Below are 17,723 nucleotides of genomic sequence, written 5' to 3'. Positions count from 1 at the left end.
AAGTGCAGGTCATGCCTACTGAATCTGGCGGACGACTTCGAAAATGTCACTAGGGCTGTCAATGAGGATAAAACTGCCTACATTGACCTGGCCAAGGCATTTGACATGATTCCACCCTCTGGTGTGAAGTAAACTCACAAAACTGGACATAAATCCATACATCACCAGATTGATAGCCAGTTAACTCACAGATGGGGCCCTTGTGGTTTAAGTGGGTGAATCCAGATCCGGCAAGATGCCAGTTACTAGTGGTGTGCCACAGGGCTCAGTCTCGGAACTACTGCTGTTCAGAATATACTTGTATGAAGTCAAACCTAATGTTAAAGGCCTCTGGATGACAAAGTTTGCCGACGAATGCAAGCTGGGGGCAGTCATTGAAGCCCCTAATGATACAGATACCCTTAGGAGGGTCTAAATCAGACAGATGATTGGTGCCAGAGCCATGGCCTAAACCTAAATGTGAAAAAATATATCCTCATACCCTTTGGGAAGCCAAAGACCCCTGCAAATTACAGCATTAATAGCACACCCCTAAAAGTGGACTTAGAGTAGATAGGTATTAGCCTGAACTTTGACAGACATTTGTCCACAGTGGTGAGGAAGTTCTACATGGCACAGGTTATAAGTAAAGGTACGGTATCCAGGTTCAAGGAAGCTACTGTTTCAGTCTATTCAACCCTTATTAGACCATTGGAGTACAGTGCACTATTTGGCATATACTTGAGTAGGCACTTGCAGCTGGAGTGACCCCAGAGGTTCCTCACAAAGAAAATACAGGGTGTTAACAACATGTCCTATGTGGATATTCTAAACACCCTATCCCTTTACTCTGTCTGCTACTGTCTAGTAAGAGGTGACTTATGACTAACCTGCAGGGCAGTCGCAAATCCAGCACTGATGGAGCTGCTACATATCCGCAAGACAAAAATCACGAGGTTCACCTAATCTAGGGATCTAAATCTAGTCGGTGTCTCAAACAAAACCTGCTGGAGAGATAGATGTGTCACAGAGATCACCCCTTCTTTGGAACAGGCTTCCTATTCATGTTAATTAGAATTCTTCCCTAGCTGTCTTCAAACGCAGTTTGGATCCATGGATGTAGAATCGCAAATTCGCACCTGTGGTAGTACCTATGTCCCTTATGGGACAGGTGCAGTCTGTAAAATACTCAATATATATATGCACAAACATATACCATCTTCTTGCTCCTAGGGGCCACTTATTGGGTGAAATTAGGTTATACTGGCTAGGTTTGTAAGGGTTCTTAAACCATTAGCCAAGTGATCTCCTATGAATAAACTATAGGCGTAGTGGAACTAACATAGTCAACAAAAAATAAATACATAATGCTCTTTATATACGATTTAGGTGTCTATAAAAGGAAGACAGAAGTACTGAATATGTTTTCCTTATGTAATTCTTGCAGTGATCTGAAATGCAAAGTGATATCCTCATTTTTCAATGTGTCTTTACTGTCTCAAAGATCATGGTGGTACAGTGTAAAAATGTGAATTGCTTAAGAAATTCAGTAAATTGTGTTAACTTGCAGTGCTTAAAATCTGTACAGGTGTTGTGATGTAAATGAGGAGGTTTATGGAGCATGGTACATGTATTACTCCGAACAAAGGCCCTTGGGTGTGAGGCACCATCTGTAGCATGCATATCCCCTTATGCTTTATTGCTTGGGTGTGTCCAGTATTAATAAATTATATGTGAGTTTTGTTGTACAGTTTGTTTCTTTGGATAGAGAGGTTTGACAAATCACTGCTCTCATTCCATAGTATGATGTGTATCTCTTCCATAGCTGCTAACAAAAGCCGTATGTTTGAAAAATGTAATAAGTTTGGAATTTTCTTGTAGCCATTCATAGGTAGGATCAGCAAGATAAAAGAGCAAGGTCGAGAAAGTGCATGAGTTGCGTTTGTTGTTATAAGAAAGACAGGGAATTTTATGTAGTACTGGTGCTACACTGGCAAGTCCAAGAAGAAGTCTGGTATAGCCATAGTTAATGGAACTGGAATGAATGTATCCCACTTCTTAGATTAGGAGGAGTCGAAGTGTAGTTTTTAGGTATGTGGAATGGATAGAGTCCACACAGTGTTTCTTTAATTTTGAAGTGAGCATTGGGTTTTGTTGTTGGGATCTTAGTTGTCTGGCAGATGTATCTCTTGATAGCAGGATACCTATATTGTGTGCCATTATAAGTTGACAGTGTGTCAAGGTATGTTTTATTTCTAACCAGTAGGATTGCGAAAGAGCATAGCAGTGGTTGATTTATGGAAAATTTTGCAGTTTCATGGTGTTATGTCTGTAATTTAAGTATATGTTTGAAGATTAACTAGTATGGGAGCAGCATGCAGTAGTTTTGGGAGTAGAAGAGTTTGAGCTGAGAATAGTCGTTTGTGACATTAGGTATTGTTTATTTTGTATAGTGTAGCAAGCTTTCCATTAATTTTGAAAACCATATGGTTAATGTGATGATCAAATTTTAGTTAGCAATTACTTTACAAGTTTAGTATGTCCCACAACTTCGAGTAGTGTTAGTGATAGATATAGTGGTTATCTAAGGGATGTTATTGCTGTGCAAGTTAAGTTTGAGAAGCTTCTTTTTTAGCATTTGGTATAGGTTTGTAGTCTGTAAGCCACTTTACAATTTGATTAAAGGATGATTGTGTTACAGCTTAAAGTTCAGAGGCTGGATTGGCTGAGCATATTGAAGTGGAGTTATCAGCATACTGAATGAGGGGAGGGTACTGTTGGTTGTTATTGTATGCATTATTGATGAAGGTGTTTTGAATAGTAGATGACGTAAGCTTGATCCTTGGGGAACTCCTGTTATATTAGTTGTGAAGGTAGAGAAGGTGGCTTTCATCTGACGGTCATCAGATAAGCAAATAGCTGCTAAACAAGACAGTTGTAAAGCTTATGCCCATTTCCATAAGTCTCTGTATTAATAGTTTGTGGAAGATGCTATTATAGTTTTGTCTCCCTGGGCATTTCACCTTTTCTTTGTGTTATTAGTTGAACAATCCCAAATACTGATGTAAATAGGATAAGGATGCTTCTGTATATGTAGGTGGAGATTTGCAAGTACACAGTCATGTGTTCCTCAAAGTCCTCTTTTCTCCTAGGTACATTATGACCAGCGAGTTTACATTATCTCCAACTGAGAAGTTCTTCATTGAGAATAGTTATTTCAACCTTGATAAGTCAAATGTGATCATGTTTGAGCAGAGGATGTTACCAGCAGTGACGTTTGATGGAAAGGCCATTCTAGAAGGCAAAGGAAAGCTCGCCATGGCCCCAGGTAGGCTTATTACTATTATTATTATTGTGTATTGCTGTTGATGAAAAATATATAGTTGAAGTACAACAAAATGATTAAAGTTGAGAATGACAGAAATGACGAGTCATGATTTTTGGTAACTTGCACAAAGTCACAGTAAGATGGGAGACGTTTTATAAGCCCATTGACTGTTATCAGTTATTCTTGTGTTTTCTGTGTTTCATCAAAGCATGCCATAGAAAGGGGAGAAATTGTGCCGAATAACTGAAATGCTGAGCAAAAAACACTGAAAACAGGAATTCAGCGAGATTGTGGTGGAGAGGGTCTGGGAATTTGCCCTTTCCCTGCTGTAGTGCAGTGTCTTGAGTTGGTATATATAATTATCTGGAGTGTGGGGGATCCACGGGGACTTGGCTCCCTGCATAGTGTCTGTGGATTTTTTCGGCTTTTGGAGTTTGTGTTGTGTTCTGCATAATGCCTTTCAGAGTTTCAACCAGTTGGCTTTATAAATGTATTCCCTTGGAAAAACAATATAAAAAAAAATTAGTCTGTGAATACAGAATGAGGCTGAAAATTACTACCTGATGGGAGATTTTTACTTGAAATGAATGCCTAAGGCTCCTCAGCGTTTATTCTTTAGAGAACATAAAACCAGTGGGAGGTGACAGTGCCTTAGAAACATTTAGATATCTGGGTGAGGGAGCAGGTAGGTAGGTTTGGGTGAGAGAGCAGCTAGGTAAAGATTTTGTGTTTAGAACAAAATTTTGTTTGACTGCTAGGCATGGCACAGTGAACTTGGAGAATTTTTCAGGAAAAAAACCCCATTTAGGACAGATTACTTGAGTGACAGACTCCGTGAAGAAGAGGAAATGTGTGGGGGGGGGGGGGTGCAGTTAGTCAGGATGTATGCATATCTCAAATAGTTACATACAACCTTTGCTAAAACAGAAGCCCCTGTTTAGGAGGGTAGAGGATGAAAACTGGAAAAGGCTGCTTGCTGTGGCATAAGAGTGTTAAAAATTCCCTTTCCTCACTCCCATCAAGTGTACAGTAGAGAAGTCTATTATCTGAACGTCGATTATCAGAAATGTCTCATGCGTACAGAGTTTTTACCAAAGGGGATGACAATACACATTTTGGCATTGATTTTGGGCCATGCCTCTGAAACCAGGCATCTGTCTCAGTGAGGCCATTCTGTAGGATGTCCACATCATTTGGGGACTCAACTATGGCTCCTAGTTTGCAGTCATCTGCGATCTTTGTTAGCCAAAAGGCCTTCTTTTGAGTTGGCCTTTACTTCAGAGAAGTAGATACCAAACAGGAGAGGTCCCAGGACTGAACCTTGTGATACTCCACTTGTCACTGGTTTGAAGTCAGATTTGGAGTCTTCAACTTTTACAGTGTGGGTTCTGTCAGTGAGCCAATCGGCAACCCATCTTGTGACGTAGGGATTTATACCTAGTTTAGTGAGTTTAGATACAATTCCAGAATGTGGGATGGTGTCGAAAGCCTTGGTGAGGTCAAAATAGGCTATGTGAACCACCTGACCCTCGTCTACGGCTTTGGTGACTGCCTCAAAGAAGTCGATCAGGTTCAGGAGGAATGATCTGCCTTTCACAAACCCGAACTGGGTGGGGTCCAGAGTTTGGAAATTACCACTGTCTTTGTTTATGAGTTCCATGATGATATGTTCCATGGCCTTACAGACCAGGCTCGTCAGGCTAATAGGGCGATAGTTCCCAGGATCATTGGTGGCTCCCCCTTTGTGGAGTGGGATAACTGTTGGTGTGTGCCATTTAGTGGGCACAAAGCTTGATGTGAGATTATGATTGAACACGGTGCTTAGGTGGGGAGCCAGTTCATTTTGAAATTTGTGTAAAACGCAGCCTGGGATGTTGTCCGGTCCCATGGATGCTGTGTTTTTGGCTTTAGAGAGTGCAGCTTTTACCTGCATTCTTCCTGTATAGATATGTGCCCTGTAGGGGGTGAGAGGGGGGTAAAGTTAGCACTGAGCCTATCTGCCAGGATGTTGGCAATATTAGTTGGTTCTGTAATTTTTGTGCCGTTGTGCTGTAGCTCAGAGCAGATCTGGGTGTTGCCATTGAGATTCCTGACATAGCTATAGAATGCTTTGTGGTTGTCCCCAGAATCAATGGCAATTTTATTTTCATAGCTAGCTTTGCAGGATCTTATAAGGGATCTCAGCGTCTTACTGAGGCTGACCAGGGAACTCCTCCACTTTTGGGATTTTACTCTCTTTTGCAACAGTTTCTTCCGTTGTAGAGTTTGTTTATGGCAGGGGACCACCAGATTGGCTTTCTTTTTTTGGAGGATAACGTGTTGGTTCTGTTTGGGATAGCACGATCCATGCACTCGTGCAAGTGGTTATAGAGTGCATCTGTGTAGGATTCAGCAGTCGTAGATGTATTGTCCATCTACATAGGTGTCTTGAAGTTAGTCACTTCTGTCTTAAGAAGCATGAAGTTTGCTTAGGAGAATTTTTTTACTGTAGTTTCCTTAATGGGGAGGGTGGGGACGGGATCTGGATATCTAGGGTGATTAGCTTATGATCGGATCTGACCAACGAGGAGTTGACTTCAGGTGTGGAACACCGGTCACTCATGTTGGTAATGACTAGGTCTAGAATATTGTTGCCCCTGGTGGAGGTGTGGATAAGTTGATCCAGGGCTTTGGAATTTATGAATTCCAGAAAGCGTTGAGTGAAGGAGTTGGTACACGAGTAGTTTTCCCTGTTAATGGTGGGGTAGTTGAAATGGAAGGACTTTCTGTCCACAGTGGCAGTGTGGTGGTCAAAAGAGAGGTTGCTGTCAAGCTGTGTTCACACACCTCCTATAAGGACATCAGTCTCCATTGGACTACTACCAGTGTGGTCATTTGTGGACAACACATTGATTCAGCAGGGGATTGGGGCACAGTTCTTGACATTGAGACTAAGGCCAGTGTTCTGACAACAGGTGGAGGTGTCAGTGGAAACTTTATGCAGGATGTTAACATAATGTGGGGATGTAAACAGACCCCCCAATTAGCAATTGTCTGCAAACATTGTTAACCACAGTTCATTCCTGTTGGGCTGGATATCAGAGCCACACACAAGACTGGACACAGAAAAGAACCTGTGGTGCTCCACACATGACTTTTTGGCAGTCTGACATGTAGTCTACTGCTTTCACACTGACAGATCCATCTGTGAGCCTGTTTGCAGACTGCTTAGTGACATATGGATTAATGAATAGATGAGTGTGTTTGCCTATGATTCCTGTGTGCGGAATTGTATCACAGGACTACAAGGGCCACATATCCTGTTTTCGACTCCATATTGTTCTATAGTAATATCACATGACAAACAGATTATAGGACTGAAGTGTGTCCACAGCTACCACAAAAGTGGGCCCTGTACAGTGGACATTTGGTATTTTACTGGCTGGACCACACAAAAGTGTAGCAACCCCCCCCCCCAATGGATATGGATCATAATGTCAATGACACAAACACAGACACACACACTTGCCAGGACTGAGCTTCAAACCCCTACCTAACTAGTTTACTGCAGTATAGTATTACATATTTATCAGACGTACCACTGCACTTACATAGTTGAGTGCTGTCCAAGGGTATCTTTAAAGGTGAGTGACAGCAGCAGCAGAGATAAAGGAAGGGAAAGGCAAGTGTATTAAGTGCCAGTGGGGTCAAAATCATGTCTCTGTAATTGCAGACACTCTCACACAAACACACACACTTTTTCATTTGCCAGGACTGAGCTTAGAACTCCTACCTAACTAGTTTACTGCATTAGTATTACGCATTTATCAGATGCGCCACAAAGCTTACATATTTAAGAGCTGTTCAGTGGTATCTTTAACAGTGAGTGACATCAGCAGCATTGATAAAGGAGGGGAAAGGGAAGTGTAGTAAGTGCCAATGGGCTCAAAATCATGTCTCTACAACTGAAGACACTCTCACACAAACACACACACTTTTACATTTGCCAGGACTGAGATTAGAACTCCTACCTAACTAGTTTACTGCACTGTAGTATTATGCATTTATCAGATGCACCACAAAGCTTACATATTTGAGAGCTGTTCAAATGTATCCTTAGCGGTGAGTGATTTCAGCAGCAGTGATAAGAGGGCAACGTAAAAAGGAGTGAGTGGAAATGGCCTCAAAATCTTTCACCTATGAACACACACACATAGACGCACCTTTCCATTTGACAGGACTGTGATTAGGATTGCTACATAAATAGTTATTGATAATCTACTGTTACACAGTTATCAGAAGCACAGCAGAGTCCATAGGGCTGAGTGCTAGCAAAAGGAAATTGTACAGTGACTGACTGCAGCACATGTTCTGATATTAGGTAATGGGATGTGTACTGGATGGGGATGGAGTAAAGCAGCAATTTTTTCTCACACACACACAGATACACACACACAGATACACACACACAGATACACACACACAGATATACACACACACACACACACACACACACACACACTTGCCAGGACCGAGATTTCAAGTCCTACCTATCTACTTATTTGCTTTAGTAAGTTATGGATTTACCACTTGCGCTATTGAGCTTACAGATTTGAGGCTTGTCCAAAGGTACATCTAAGGTGACATACATCAGCAGAAAGTGTAGAGTGGAGCTATGGGATGTGTACTGGGTGGGAAAGGCTTCATAATGGTACTGTCTCTCTCACTGTCTGCGTCTCCCTTCCCTGTGTGCATGTGTGTGTATGTTTGAATTATTGTAGTATGTTGGCCTTAGATATGTGTGCGTATCACACAAAACAGATGGAGACTTACCACATATCTGCCACCTACAACTGGCTGTGAGTTTTCCTGTCCTGTGTGTGTGTCTGTGTCTGTGTCTGTCTGTGTCTGTGTCTGTGTGAAGACCAATCAGTTTACATTTTGGTGTGTGTGCACAGACTTCTGCAGATAGCAGATATCTATGGTCCACTGTGGTGTCAGACATGGACTTTATTTCTGTAAGTATTAGAGCATTCCCAGTATGACCTATGTTTGAGTGTGGGGATCCGTTCTCCAAGTGTAGGGACATGCCCAGTATGAGCTTCTGTATTGCGTGTAGGGATCCATTCCAGGGAGAGTTGCACTCCAGTCCATGGTTTTGTGTACTACAGCTGCACATAGCAAGGTATTTTTTCAGGATATCTGTAGGTAGGTTGCCAATATGGAGACAAAATTGGTCCAAACATGGGGGGGATATTGTGTGCAACTACGTTTCCTATTACTGTCTGTGTTGCTTTGTGTAACATGTTCTGTTTTAGCATAGACTTTTGGATTTATGTACTGTTTTATAGTGTATCAACTACTGACAGATATCATTGTTTGCTCACAGTCGTTTAGCAGGGAAATACAAGAGCAATGCAGCAGAGACAAATATTGTGAGGCGAAGACTAGACATTGTGGCACAATCCTGCCATTGTGGAGGGGTGGCTACAGACAATTTGAGTGATGGGTCTATGTAAATGGTCCAGCACCTTGGTGCTAAGCTGGTTGAGGATCCCCTTTTTGTTCATTTCTCAGCTTAACTGAATGGCCATATCAAGCTGTGGGCATACCGCTCAGCTGTACAGATTTAGTCAGGTTATCCAAATGCAGGACTCTTATATCTGGTGGATTTCCTTTCACATTGTGGTTTACAAGCAGGTTTGCGGTTATGCATTTATGGGTTTGCAGTCAGGGGGAAGTATGAGCAGACTTTTCAGTTTCAGACTTCACACACTCCATGATATCCATGCATTTATGCCCCCCCAATAATTCTATCCTTTTCCCAACAGTATGGTAGCAATATCTCAGAAGTATCTCTATAGTTTGACCTTTATCACAGCAATATTTATGTCTTGGTCCATAATTCTTGCACTAGGACATGGAGAGGCATGCTGATGGCATTTGTCAGCATGGCCTTGCATTTGTTTTCTGCTTAATGTGTTATGTTTTTAGTTTGGACCCTATGTATGATGGCATTATGGGTGAAGCATATGATGGCACTATGGGTGAGCCATAGGCATTTGCCAGAGGCCTGTAGGCCCACTACATTTTGTCAATCAAACGTTTCCAGGCTGCAAGTCATTGGACTTCCCTGGGGTGACATGGGCAAGTGGGTGAGGTGTTTCTGGAAATCCTTCTAGTTCATAGTGATGCATCTGTCTGGATGTGTGCAGGGTGCTGCCTTTGGCTAGGGACACATCTGCATGGGACGCCATGTCAGCATGTTGCATCCTTTGTGTATTCCATAAAAGATGCGCTGATTCTGACATCATTCGCAACAACAAGGATATGACTGATGAAATACCTGTGGCTGTTATGGGTGGTGGTGGACTAAGTGCATGTGTGATATGGAAGCTTATGGCACCTGGCTCACAGATATGACTGGGACCTTCTCCTTCTCCTGCCTTGCATGTGGACATCAGCAGTGTATCATTACTTTATAACTGTGGTTTATGTGGGTTGCCAATGATTGGGCAGACAACCAATATTCCATATTAGACAGTCAACTAATGTGATGCTAACCTCTATATAATTCCAAAGGTGTGTGCAGTTCATAGTTACTTTCTCGGCACTGCGTAGAGTTCTTCCACCTGTGTACTGTTTCTATGTATGGACTCCTGTTCATAGCCTGTCCAGCTTTCTGACAGTAACACATATGGACATCTGGACAGTGAGTGTGTACAACTAGTAACATAGGTGTAGCTGAGAAGCAGATTGGTTGGCACTGCAGTTGTTGGAACATGGCCCTGTCAAACACAGTGCTGTACATAGGCCACTGAGACACAAGATCCAGGCCTACATGCTGTCCACTTCCAGACGATATTAAACACTCACAAAAGGTTGGCACGCTGACCCCTGCATATAGTGGACATATACCAACTATCATGTTGATTGGGACAGCTCAGGACATCTGTGCGCCACTGATATTACTCTACAAACTTGCATGTTACTGTCATTTATACATGGGGTTTGGGGGGCACACCTGACAGCTTTCCACATTTGCACTGACTGCACTGGTATTTCAGTTATAACTCTGTTTGCTTCCATTTAGTATTGTATTGTGCCCTGTCTTTATGATTGGAGGCATATCAGTGGAGTAATCAAGTTAGATTGTAGTGGCATACATTTCAGTTTTAGACATCTTACTCTTCAGAACTATACTGCAACTGCCAGACCTGTTGTGGTATGTCTGTGTAGGTCTGTAGGGAGGCTGTTCACCATTGCCAGCATTTCTGGAGCTTTGCCTGACCTTTATTTCCAGCCATCTACACCTCTCCTGCTGGGTGAAGCTGGGGGGCGGGAATGGGAATGCTCATTGACATCCGTGTGTGTGACCTGTGGACACCCATAGTTAGTCGAGCCACCACATGTACTGCAGTGGGGGTTGTTACCCTGAGTACTACTGCCTAGTATGGGGACACCAGTATTGGTTATGGATTTCATGCTGTCCCATATAGCTGTCAGCTGTCTGCTGCTGTCCCATTTGGCTGACCGATTCCCTTGCATGCTTGCATCCATAGCATAGATATAACTATCAGAATATAGCACTCCATTCAGTAATTGATAGTAAGGGTGACATACCTTGTGCTTGGGCTGGTATTGAGGATGGTGCTAGAGGGCGGACTATGTAGGACACATGCAGTACACTCCCTGTACATGGTAAAGTACAGGAAGTGGCATGTTTGGCATCCTTTATATTGTATGTGCGAGTTGGAGAGAGGTATCAGTCCCTGGGTCCCTGCAGTATCAGTGTATGTGCTATGCTTTGCCTCTTTGCCAAGGCATAGGCATACTGGGCACACCTCTGTCTGCCTGTAGGGGCAGGCTCAGGAAGTTCCTCCTCCAAGTTCCTCTGTGACTCTGGTGACCTTGACAATGGTGGTGGTGGGCTTGTGTGTCCCCTCCCCGTATTGGATCATACTGTGTAGCATGGCACATACTGTGAACATTTGTCCACATGTAGCTGGAGAATACTGCAAGGCTGCACTGAATATGTCAAGGCAGCGGAACCATGACTTGTGCATCCCAAACACACACTGTAATGATCCTGGTTTGTGCATGTGCCTCATTATGGCATTCTTGTTCGGGGGGGGTGTGCATTTATGATAGGTGTCATCAGCCACAGCTCCAGTGCATAGCCAGCATACCCCACTAGATGGCCAGTTGGGATGTCCTCCCTGGCAAACCCCTGATGCATCTGTGAGGAATTCCACATGTGGGAGTCCCAATAGTTTCCAGGGCTGCCAGCACACACTTGCTTGATAATGCCCTGGGCATTGCACACAACCTGGTAGTTGATGGAAGGCAAGCACTTGCAGTTGATGTAGACCCTACCCCGCTCACCAGTTGGTGCTTTGATGTGAATGTGCGTGTGGTCTATGGTACCCAGTAGCTGCAGGTATTCAGCTGCACGGTGGAGGGGAGACACATTGCTGGTGAATTCCTGACAGGTGTTAGGGAAGTGGATGTGTTGAACATGTGGTAGAATGGCATCCAGGAACTGATGGAGTACTCTGGATGCAGATGCCTGTGACACCCCCATAATATCCCCAGTAGGTGTTTGGACAGTACCTGTAGCTAGTATTCTTAAGGCTTACACACACCTTAGTATCCACTTGGATGGGTTCCCCTCTGTTCTGGATATGAGGCGATGCTGGCACATCTCCACAATTGCTGACATATGTCCCTGTCCACCCTTTAACACTCTACAATCTCTAGGTCATGTAGCCCATGATAGGTAACTCTGGGTCTGAACACTCTCCTCCTCCTCCTGGGTCTGCAGTGGTTGGCAGCATTGTCCTCCTTACCACCTTCAGCCTCCAGCACATGGTGATGTATCCAAGCAATGGCAGCCCCTAGCATTTTGTCAGTTTAAATTCCCAGGTTTACTCTGAAGGTGCAGAGTTTGTGGGGAAAAGCAGACTAAGGGGTGTTTCCATACTTTCGAGTGGTGTGATGCTACTGCTGCCTGTCAGATTCACACCGTTTCTGATTCATTCCAGATGCCAGCTTACTTGCTCATGGCTTGGATTTAGCCACTGTGAGTGTTAGACACATTACTGGTGATTTGTGGATGGTTGCCTTTATTCTGATGTTGCCCTTTTTGTAATTAATTTTTACTTGCATCTCCTCATATTTACAGCTCTGGTGCTACCTGCCAGCTGTATTATATTTGCAGGGCCCATTCTGAGCTGCAAAACTCCCATAGTACTGATTTCCACATCAGTTCACTTTTATTTTTTGTTGTCGCCCTTTAATTCTATTTTACATGTCCTCCCATCTTCAGCTCTGCAGCCACCTGTCAGCTGTATTATTTGAGCGCTTTCATTGGCCAATTGTGTGTTGCAGACTCCCACATTGTAGTTTTGTACACAATTTCCCTTGTTCTGATACTTTCTTTGCCTTTTCCTTCTACCCTTCCTCTTCCAGCCTGTTGGCAGTGTAAACAGCAAGATTTATCCCTCCCCTGCACGTGCACACTCCCTTCAGTTCATGGAGTATGAGTACACAGCCTCAGACACACCCACTCTCCTAGCTGTGCTTAGCTAAGCAGACACCAGGCAACAGGGCTCCAATGTGCTTCCAGCAAGCATGACACATACCCTTTTTTTGTTCCTTGCTCCTCTTGTCTACACAATGGTGTTAGAGCACCTACACGGTTAGGTGCAGTCTGACACTTAGACATTTTCCCCTCCAACCTGTGATTCAGTACAACTCCCCTCATTTCCATAGGACTGACTGCTAATTCCTAGTAACTACACTCACACACTGAGCCTTTCCCCTTAGCAACCACTATTCCCTAGTATTGCTTACGTATGCATGCCATTGACTATAATGGCAAAATCATGAATTGTGTGATAAAGGCTTATTTCACCTTTTTTTGGTATTTTTGGCCCGATCCCAGTGTCGCGCCACTGCCCTATGCTTAAATGGCCAGAATCGGCCAAAAAAAGTTATAATTTTATAATATTTCTTCTGTTTTTCATAGTTTAATTTACAATATTAGAAAGTGTAACTTACTGATGTATTGAAAGGGATCCATTAAATCTTTAAGAAAATCTGTTCCATTTAGACAAATATAACTTCTCAGTAGAAGGTTTTTAGATTATTTAGTATTCTTCAAAATGTAAACCAACTTTGGAAACAAATATGTCCCTTTTAGGGATTAGAAATCCACACTGGCTACTCCTGCTTAAGATACTACAGACCCTGTAAAAAGGTGGAATTGTTGCATTAATTTACAAAAGTCATTTCACATTAGTACGATATACCAACACACCCCACAATTTGCATCTGGCAAAATTTTTGTGGCCTTCCTAGAACTGAATACTAGCAAGCAAATCTGCATCATTGGAATCTGTATCTCACCAGGCAGTAATATACCCATCCTAGAACAAACCCTTGCCTGGACTTCAAAAACCTTTACCAGTGAGACAGTTATCCTTGGAGATGTCAACATAGATTGGACAGAAGTCACAAAAAATCAACCCTCAATAAATATAAGTCTATTCAATTATACCCATCTTATCGAAGAAGTAACTAAACCCAACAAAACAACTAGTGGTTCCTTCATAGACTGGATACTAGTCTCACACCCAAACAAAGTAGTTTCAGCACAGGGACTCTACCTGAAACCATAAGTGATCACCTCCAAGCATGCATAATGCATAAATGCACCCTAGCCCCTATCCAACACCAGTACAGACTAACTAGATATATCTCCAGTTTTGACCAAACAACTCTAAATGACACCCTGGCACAAGTAAACTGGTGCATTCTCAAAGTCCACCCAGATGAAGCTGATGAATTCTTCAATTCAACCTTCTTAGATATCCTAAACAATCTAGCCCCCATACGGCAAAACAGAATTAAAAACAACACTACCTGACTTACTCAGCCCACAAAAGTAATGTGTAAAAGACAAATGCTGGAAGCTTTGGCAGAAAAACAGACCCCCCCCCCAATGCATCCTACAATTAAAAAACTGTGTACTCAAGCAAAACGTGCAGTAATAAAAGACAAAAAAACAATTTTGTCTCGGCCATAAACAAAACCCTAAGAAATTCTGGAATAAAATCTCAACCCTACTTAACCCAGGCACCAGTAACGACCCCTGTCCTGACCCAGACAAATCCTCCACAGACATTACCACAGTATTCAACTCACATTTTATAGACTCCATTGCTAAACTTACTGAAGTTTCCCTCAAATAAATATCACAGCACACTCACCAGACGTAAACTCCACATCAAGCTTCACCTTCTCCCCCATCCCTACCTCAGCTATCTTGAAACTACTCCTTAAACTCAAACCATGTACTAATGTGCCTAATAACCTAACCCCAACATGCCTACAGACGTCAGCAAAGTCTATAGGTTATCCAGTTAGCATACTTATCAATAATTTCAAGAACAGCAAGTGCCCACTATCTGAAAAAAAAAACAAAGCTTATATTCTCCCACCAATTAAAGGCAGCCAAAACAGATTTCACAATTTTCCGACCCATAGCAATCATTTCCCTTCTATCCACACTTCTAGAAAAATGTACCCGCAATCAACTCCCCTGAAGCACCTTCTAGACAATAAAATCTTGTCCTTCACCCAACACAGTTTCAGGCCTGGACACAGTGCAACCACTGCCCTTATATCATTCTTGAACACTGTAAACTGTGCAAGAGACACAGAGAAAAGTGTGTCCTCTCTATTTCTCAACCTATCAAAGGCATTTGGTACCATCTCACATTCCCTACTACTCACTAAACTGTCTAACCTAGGAATCTCACCCCGTACCTTAGATTGGTTCTCTAACTACCTTACAAATAGACAACAAGCAACTAAATGAAGCCAGTACTCCTCACCTTATCTCCCAATATCAGCAGGAGTTCCCAAGGCTCTATACTTGGGCCCCTCCTTTTCAGCATATTTGTTAATGACTTCTACTCTTCCTATCTCAAACCTGATTTATTCAGTATGCAGATGATTCCACTATCTGCTCTGCCTACTCAACCAGTGAACTCCAAAAACTAACTCAAATCACCTTCTCATCCACAAAAACATGGATGAACAACAATCATCTAGCCATAAATGCTAACAAAACCAAACTCCATCTATCCACCCCTAAAAGATCCGTCCCATAAATAGGTCAGAATTTACTTTTCAGTCTCAGAACAGCACTGTCAAAGTAGTGACCCACACTAAACTCCTTGGAGTTACTATCAGTGAAAATCTCTCCTTTGACCTAAACATCCTAAACAACATCAGAAAGACCCACCAAAAGTTAGGTCTGCTTTACAGACAATAACATACCTCAACTACTCTGCCAAAAAAACCCTAGCATCCTCCTCTCTTTTGCCATCTCTACTGTATGGTGCCCCCTGCTCACAGGCATTCAACTCTCTCTAAAAAAAAATTCTAATCTTGTTACAATAAAGTAGCAAAGTTTTCCAACAATGCTACACCTACTTCCCATCACTGTATATCCCTTCAGAAACTCAACTGAGTCGAACTACCTCACTTCCTAACTTACCTACAACTTAACACTGCACATAGAATCATAACTAAACCGGAAGATTGCCCATCCCTAGCCTCACTAATGTCCCCCTACAACCCCGCTAGAAACTTCAGGTCAGAAAATAAATGTTTTCTAAAGGTAGAATTATCCAATCTTACAGTTGGTCGAGCTCTTTACTCCAGTGCTATAGCCAAGGTGTGGAATTCGTTACCCACCACAATCAGAACCACTTCTAACCACACCATTTTCAAGAAGTCTCTGCAAGAATACCTCTCCAAACTATGGCTCTGTACATGCTCAAACAATTCTTCCCAGCATTACATGAAATTAGAAACCTCTTCTAACAACTTTAACACTTTGAAATATCTGTCTTCACTTAATTTAACTCTTCTCCTTCTGTTTTATGCATCCTCAGCGACAAGAAAATTAAAGAAAAGAAAGCCTAATTCTAATTGTATATCAACATGTATGTATTGTACCTGGATGTAAGTCATTGTTATTTTTTCATTTTGTATAATGTTGCTTACTAGTAACTTGAATCTGTTAACAACAGTCATTCTGTAATTTTATCTCATCAATGCATATATAATATGTGGAGCTTTTCTCCCCCGGCCTTCACTGAAAATGGGCACTCCTAGGCCCAGTGGACTATCCTAGAAAACAAATGCAAATAAATAAATAATAATAAATAAACTGTAGGTCAGGTAGGGATAGTGAAGGAAAGACTGAATGCCTTACTGCCATCTCTGCTGAACTGGGAGATTTGTCAGGGTCTCTCTTCAGTGGGTATGCACTTTGGTTCATCCTGTTGATCAATTCAGTGTTGCAATCCCACCTTATCCCAAAGTTCCCTTTATTTCTGTATTGCCATAGGCATTGGTGTTAATCATTAGAGTAGGAGACAGAACCTAGTTCATGAGAGTGCTGATTCCCTTTTTCCCATTCACACTTTGTATTGTGATTCTGACTCAGAATGGTGAAAACTCTGTTTTTGATACCTGTTGAGCCAGTTGTCTTTTTGACAAACAAACTGAATCTCCTTTTAGAGTCAAGATCTCATTCTTGCTGTTGGTACCAGAAACTGAACCTGTTGTCCCTGAGATCAGCAAATAATGATTTAAGCCCTACTCTGATATTGTCTTTGATTTTGAGAGGAACACAGCATGGACCAGTGACGTAAGTGCCAAGAATTGAACCTGCTCACAAGCAGATGTTGGAAAAAAATTTTGACTTCCTTTGCAAGGAAGAGGAGGGGATGGTTCCTTGTCGAGATTGACAGAAAGGTCTTGCATACAGCCCTAGATCTCTGCCTGAATGTGGTCAGACAAGAGAATTGGCAAGTTTGTCTTGCTTTCCTAGAGGCAAGTCCATTCTTGAATGGCTTGCTGGTCTTCATCCTTGATAAAATTGTGTTCCACTAACAAGGGTTTGAATTTCCACCTTTATTCCCCATTTGTGTATGATGAGGATTCCCAACGAGGTGCAGCTCCATCCCCCACCCCAATCATGTGGTATGTATACTGGACTGTAGGAGCTGTTAGCCTCCTGCTTGATTTCCAAAGTCTGTTCATGAACAGCCTGATCCCAGGTAGTCACCCCTCAGATAAGTTTGATGTTTTAGTACTCTGGGACAATGATTTTTCTCCCGAAAATTGTTCCTCGATCTACCAAGGTCTGATGGACCAGGTAGAGGAGAATCCATCCAATGAATCAGAGTCTAGCCTTCAGGCAGGTATTTGAAGGGACATGCGCACAGAAGTGCATTTTGTGAAAATGGCCTGGTGCTAGCATTGGGCATAGGCAGGCCTGTCACACCACTCTAACACCCTGATTACCAGATCTATGTTGCCTGACATCTGGTGCTTGCGTGTTCTGTGTTTATCC

General features: G+C 42.5%; 1 protein-coding gene across 1 annotated transcript in view; it reads left to right on the top strand.

Moving 5' to 3' along the window:
* UAP1L1 (UDP-N-acetylglucosamine pyrophosphorylase 1 like 1) overlaps window positions 1-17,723 on the top strand; it is a 397,656-nt gene that overhangs the window by 210,090 nt on the left and 169,843 nt on the right. The window contains exon 3 of the mRNA XM_044058150.1: window positions 3,132-3,307. Within this exon, the coding sequence (XP_043914085.1) occupies window positions 3,132-3,307 (176 nt within the window). The remainder of the gene's footprint in view (window positions 1-3,131; window positions 3,308-17,723) is intronic.

Source organism: Protopterus annectens, chromosome 16.part0, assembly GCF_019279795.1.
Source record: "Protopterus annectens isolate FY-2018-M chromosome 16.part0, PAN1.0, whole genome shotgun sequence".
Lineage (NCBI taxonomy): Eukaryota > Metazoa > Chordata > Ceratodontiformes > Protopteridae > Protopterus > Protopterus annectens.
Note: the sequence above shows the minus strand (reverse complement) of the source record. Positions and strands in the feature narration are given on the sequence as shown.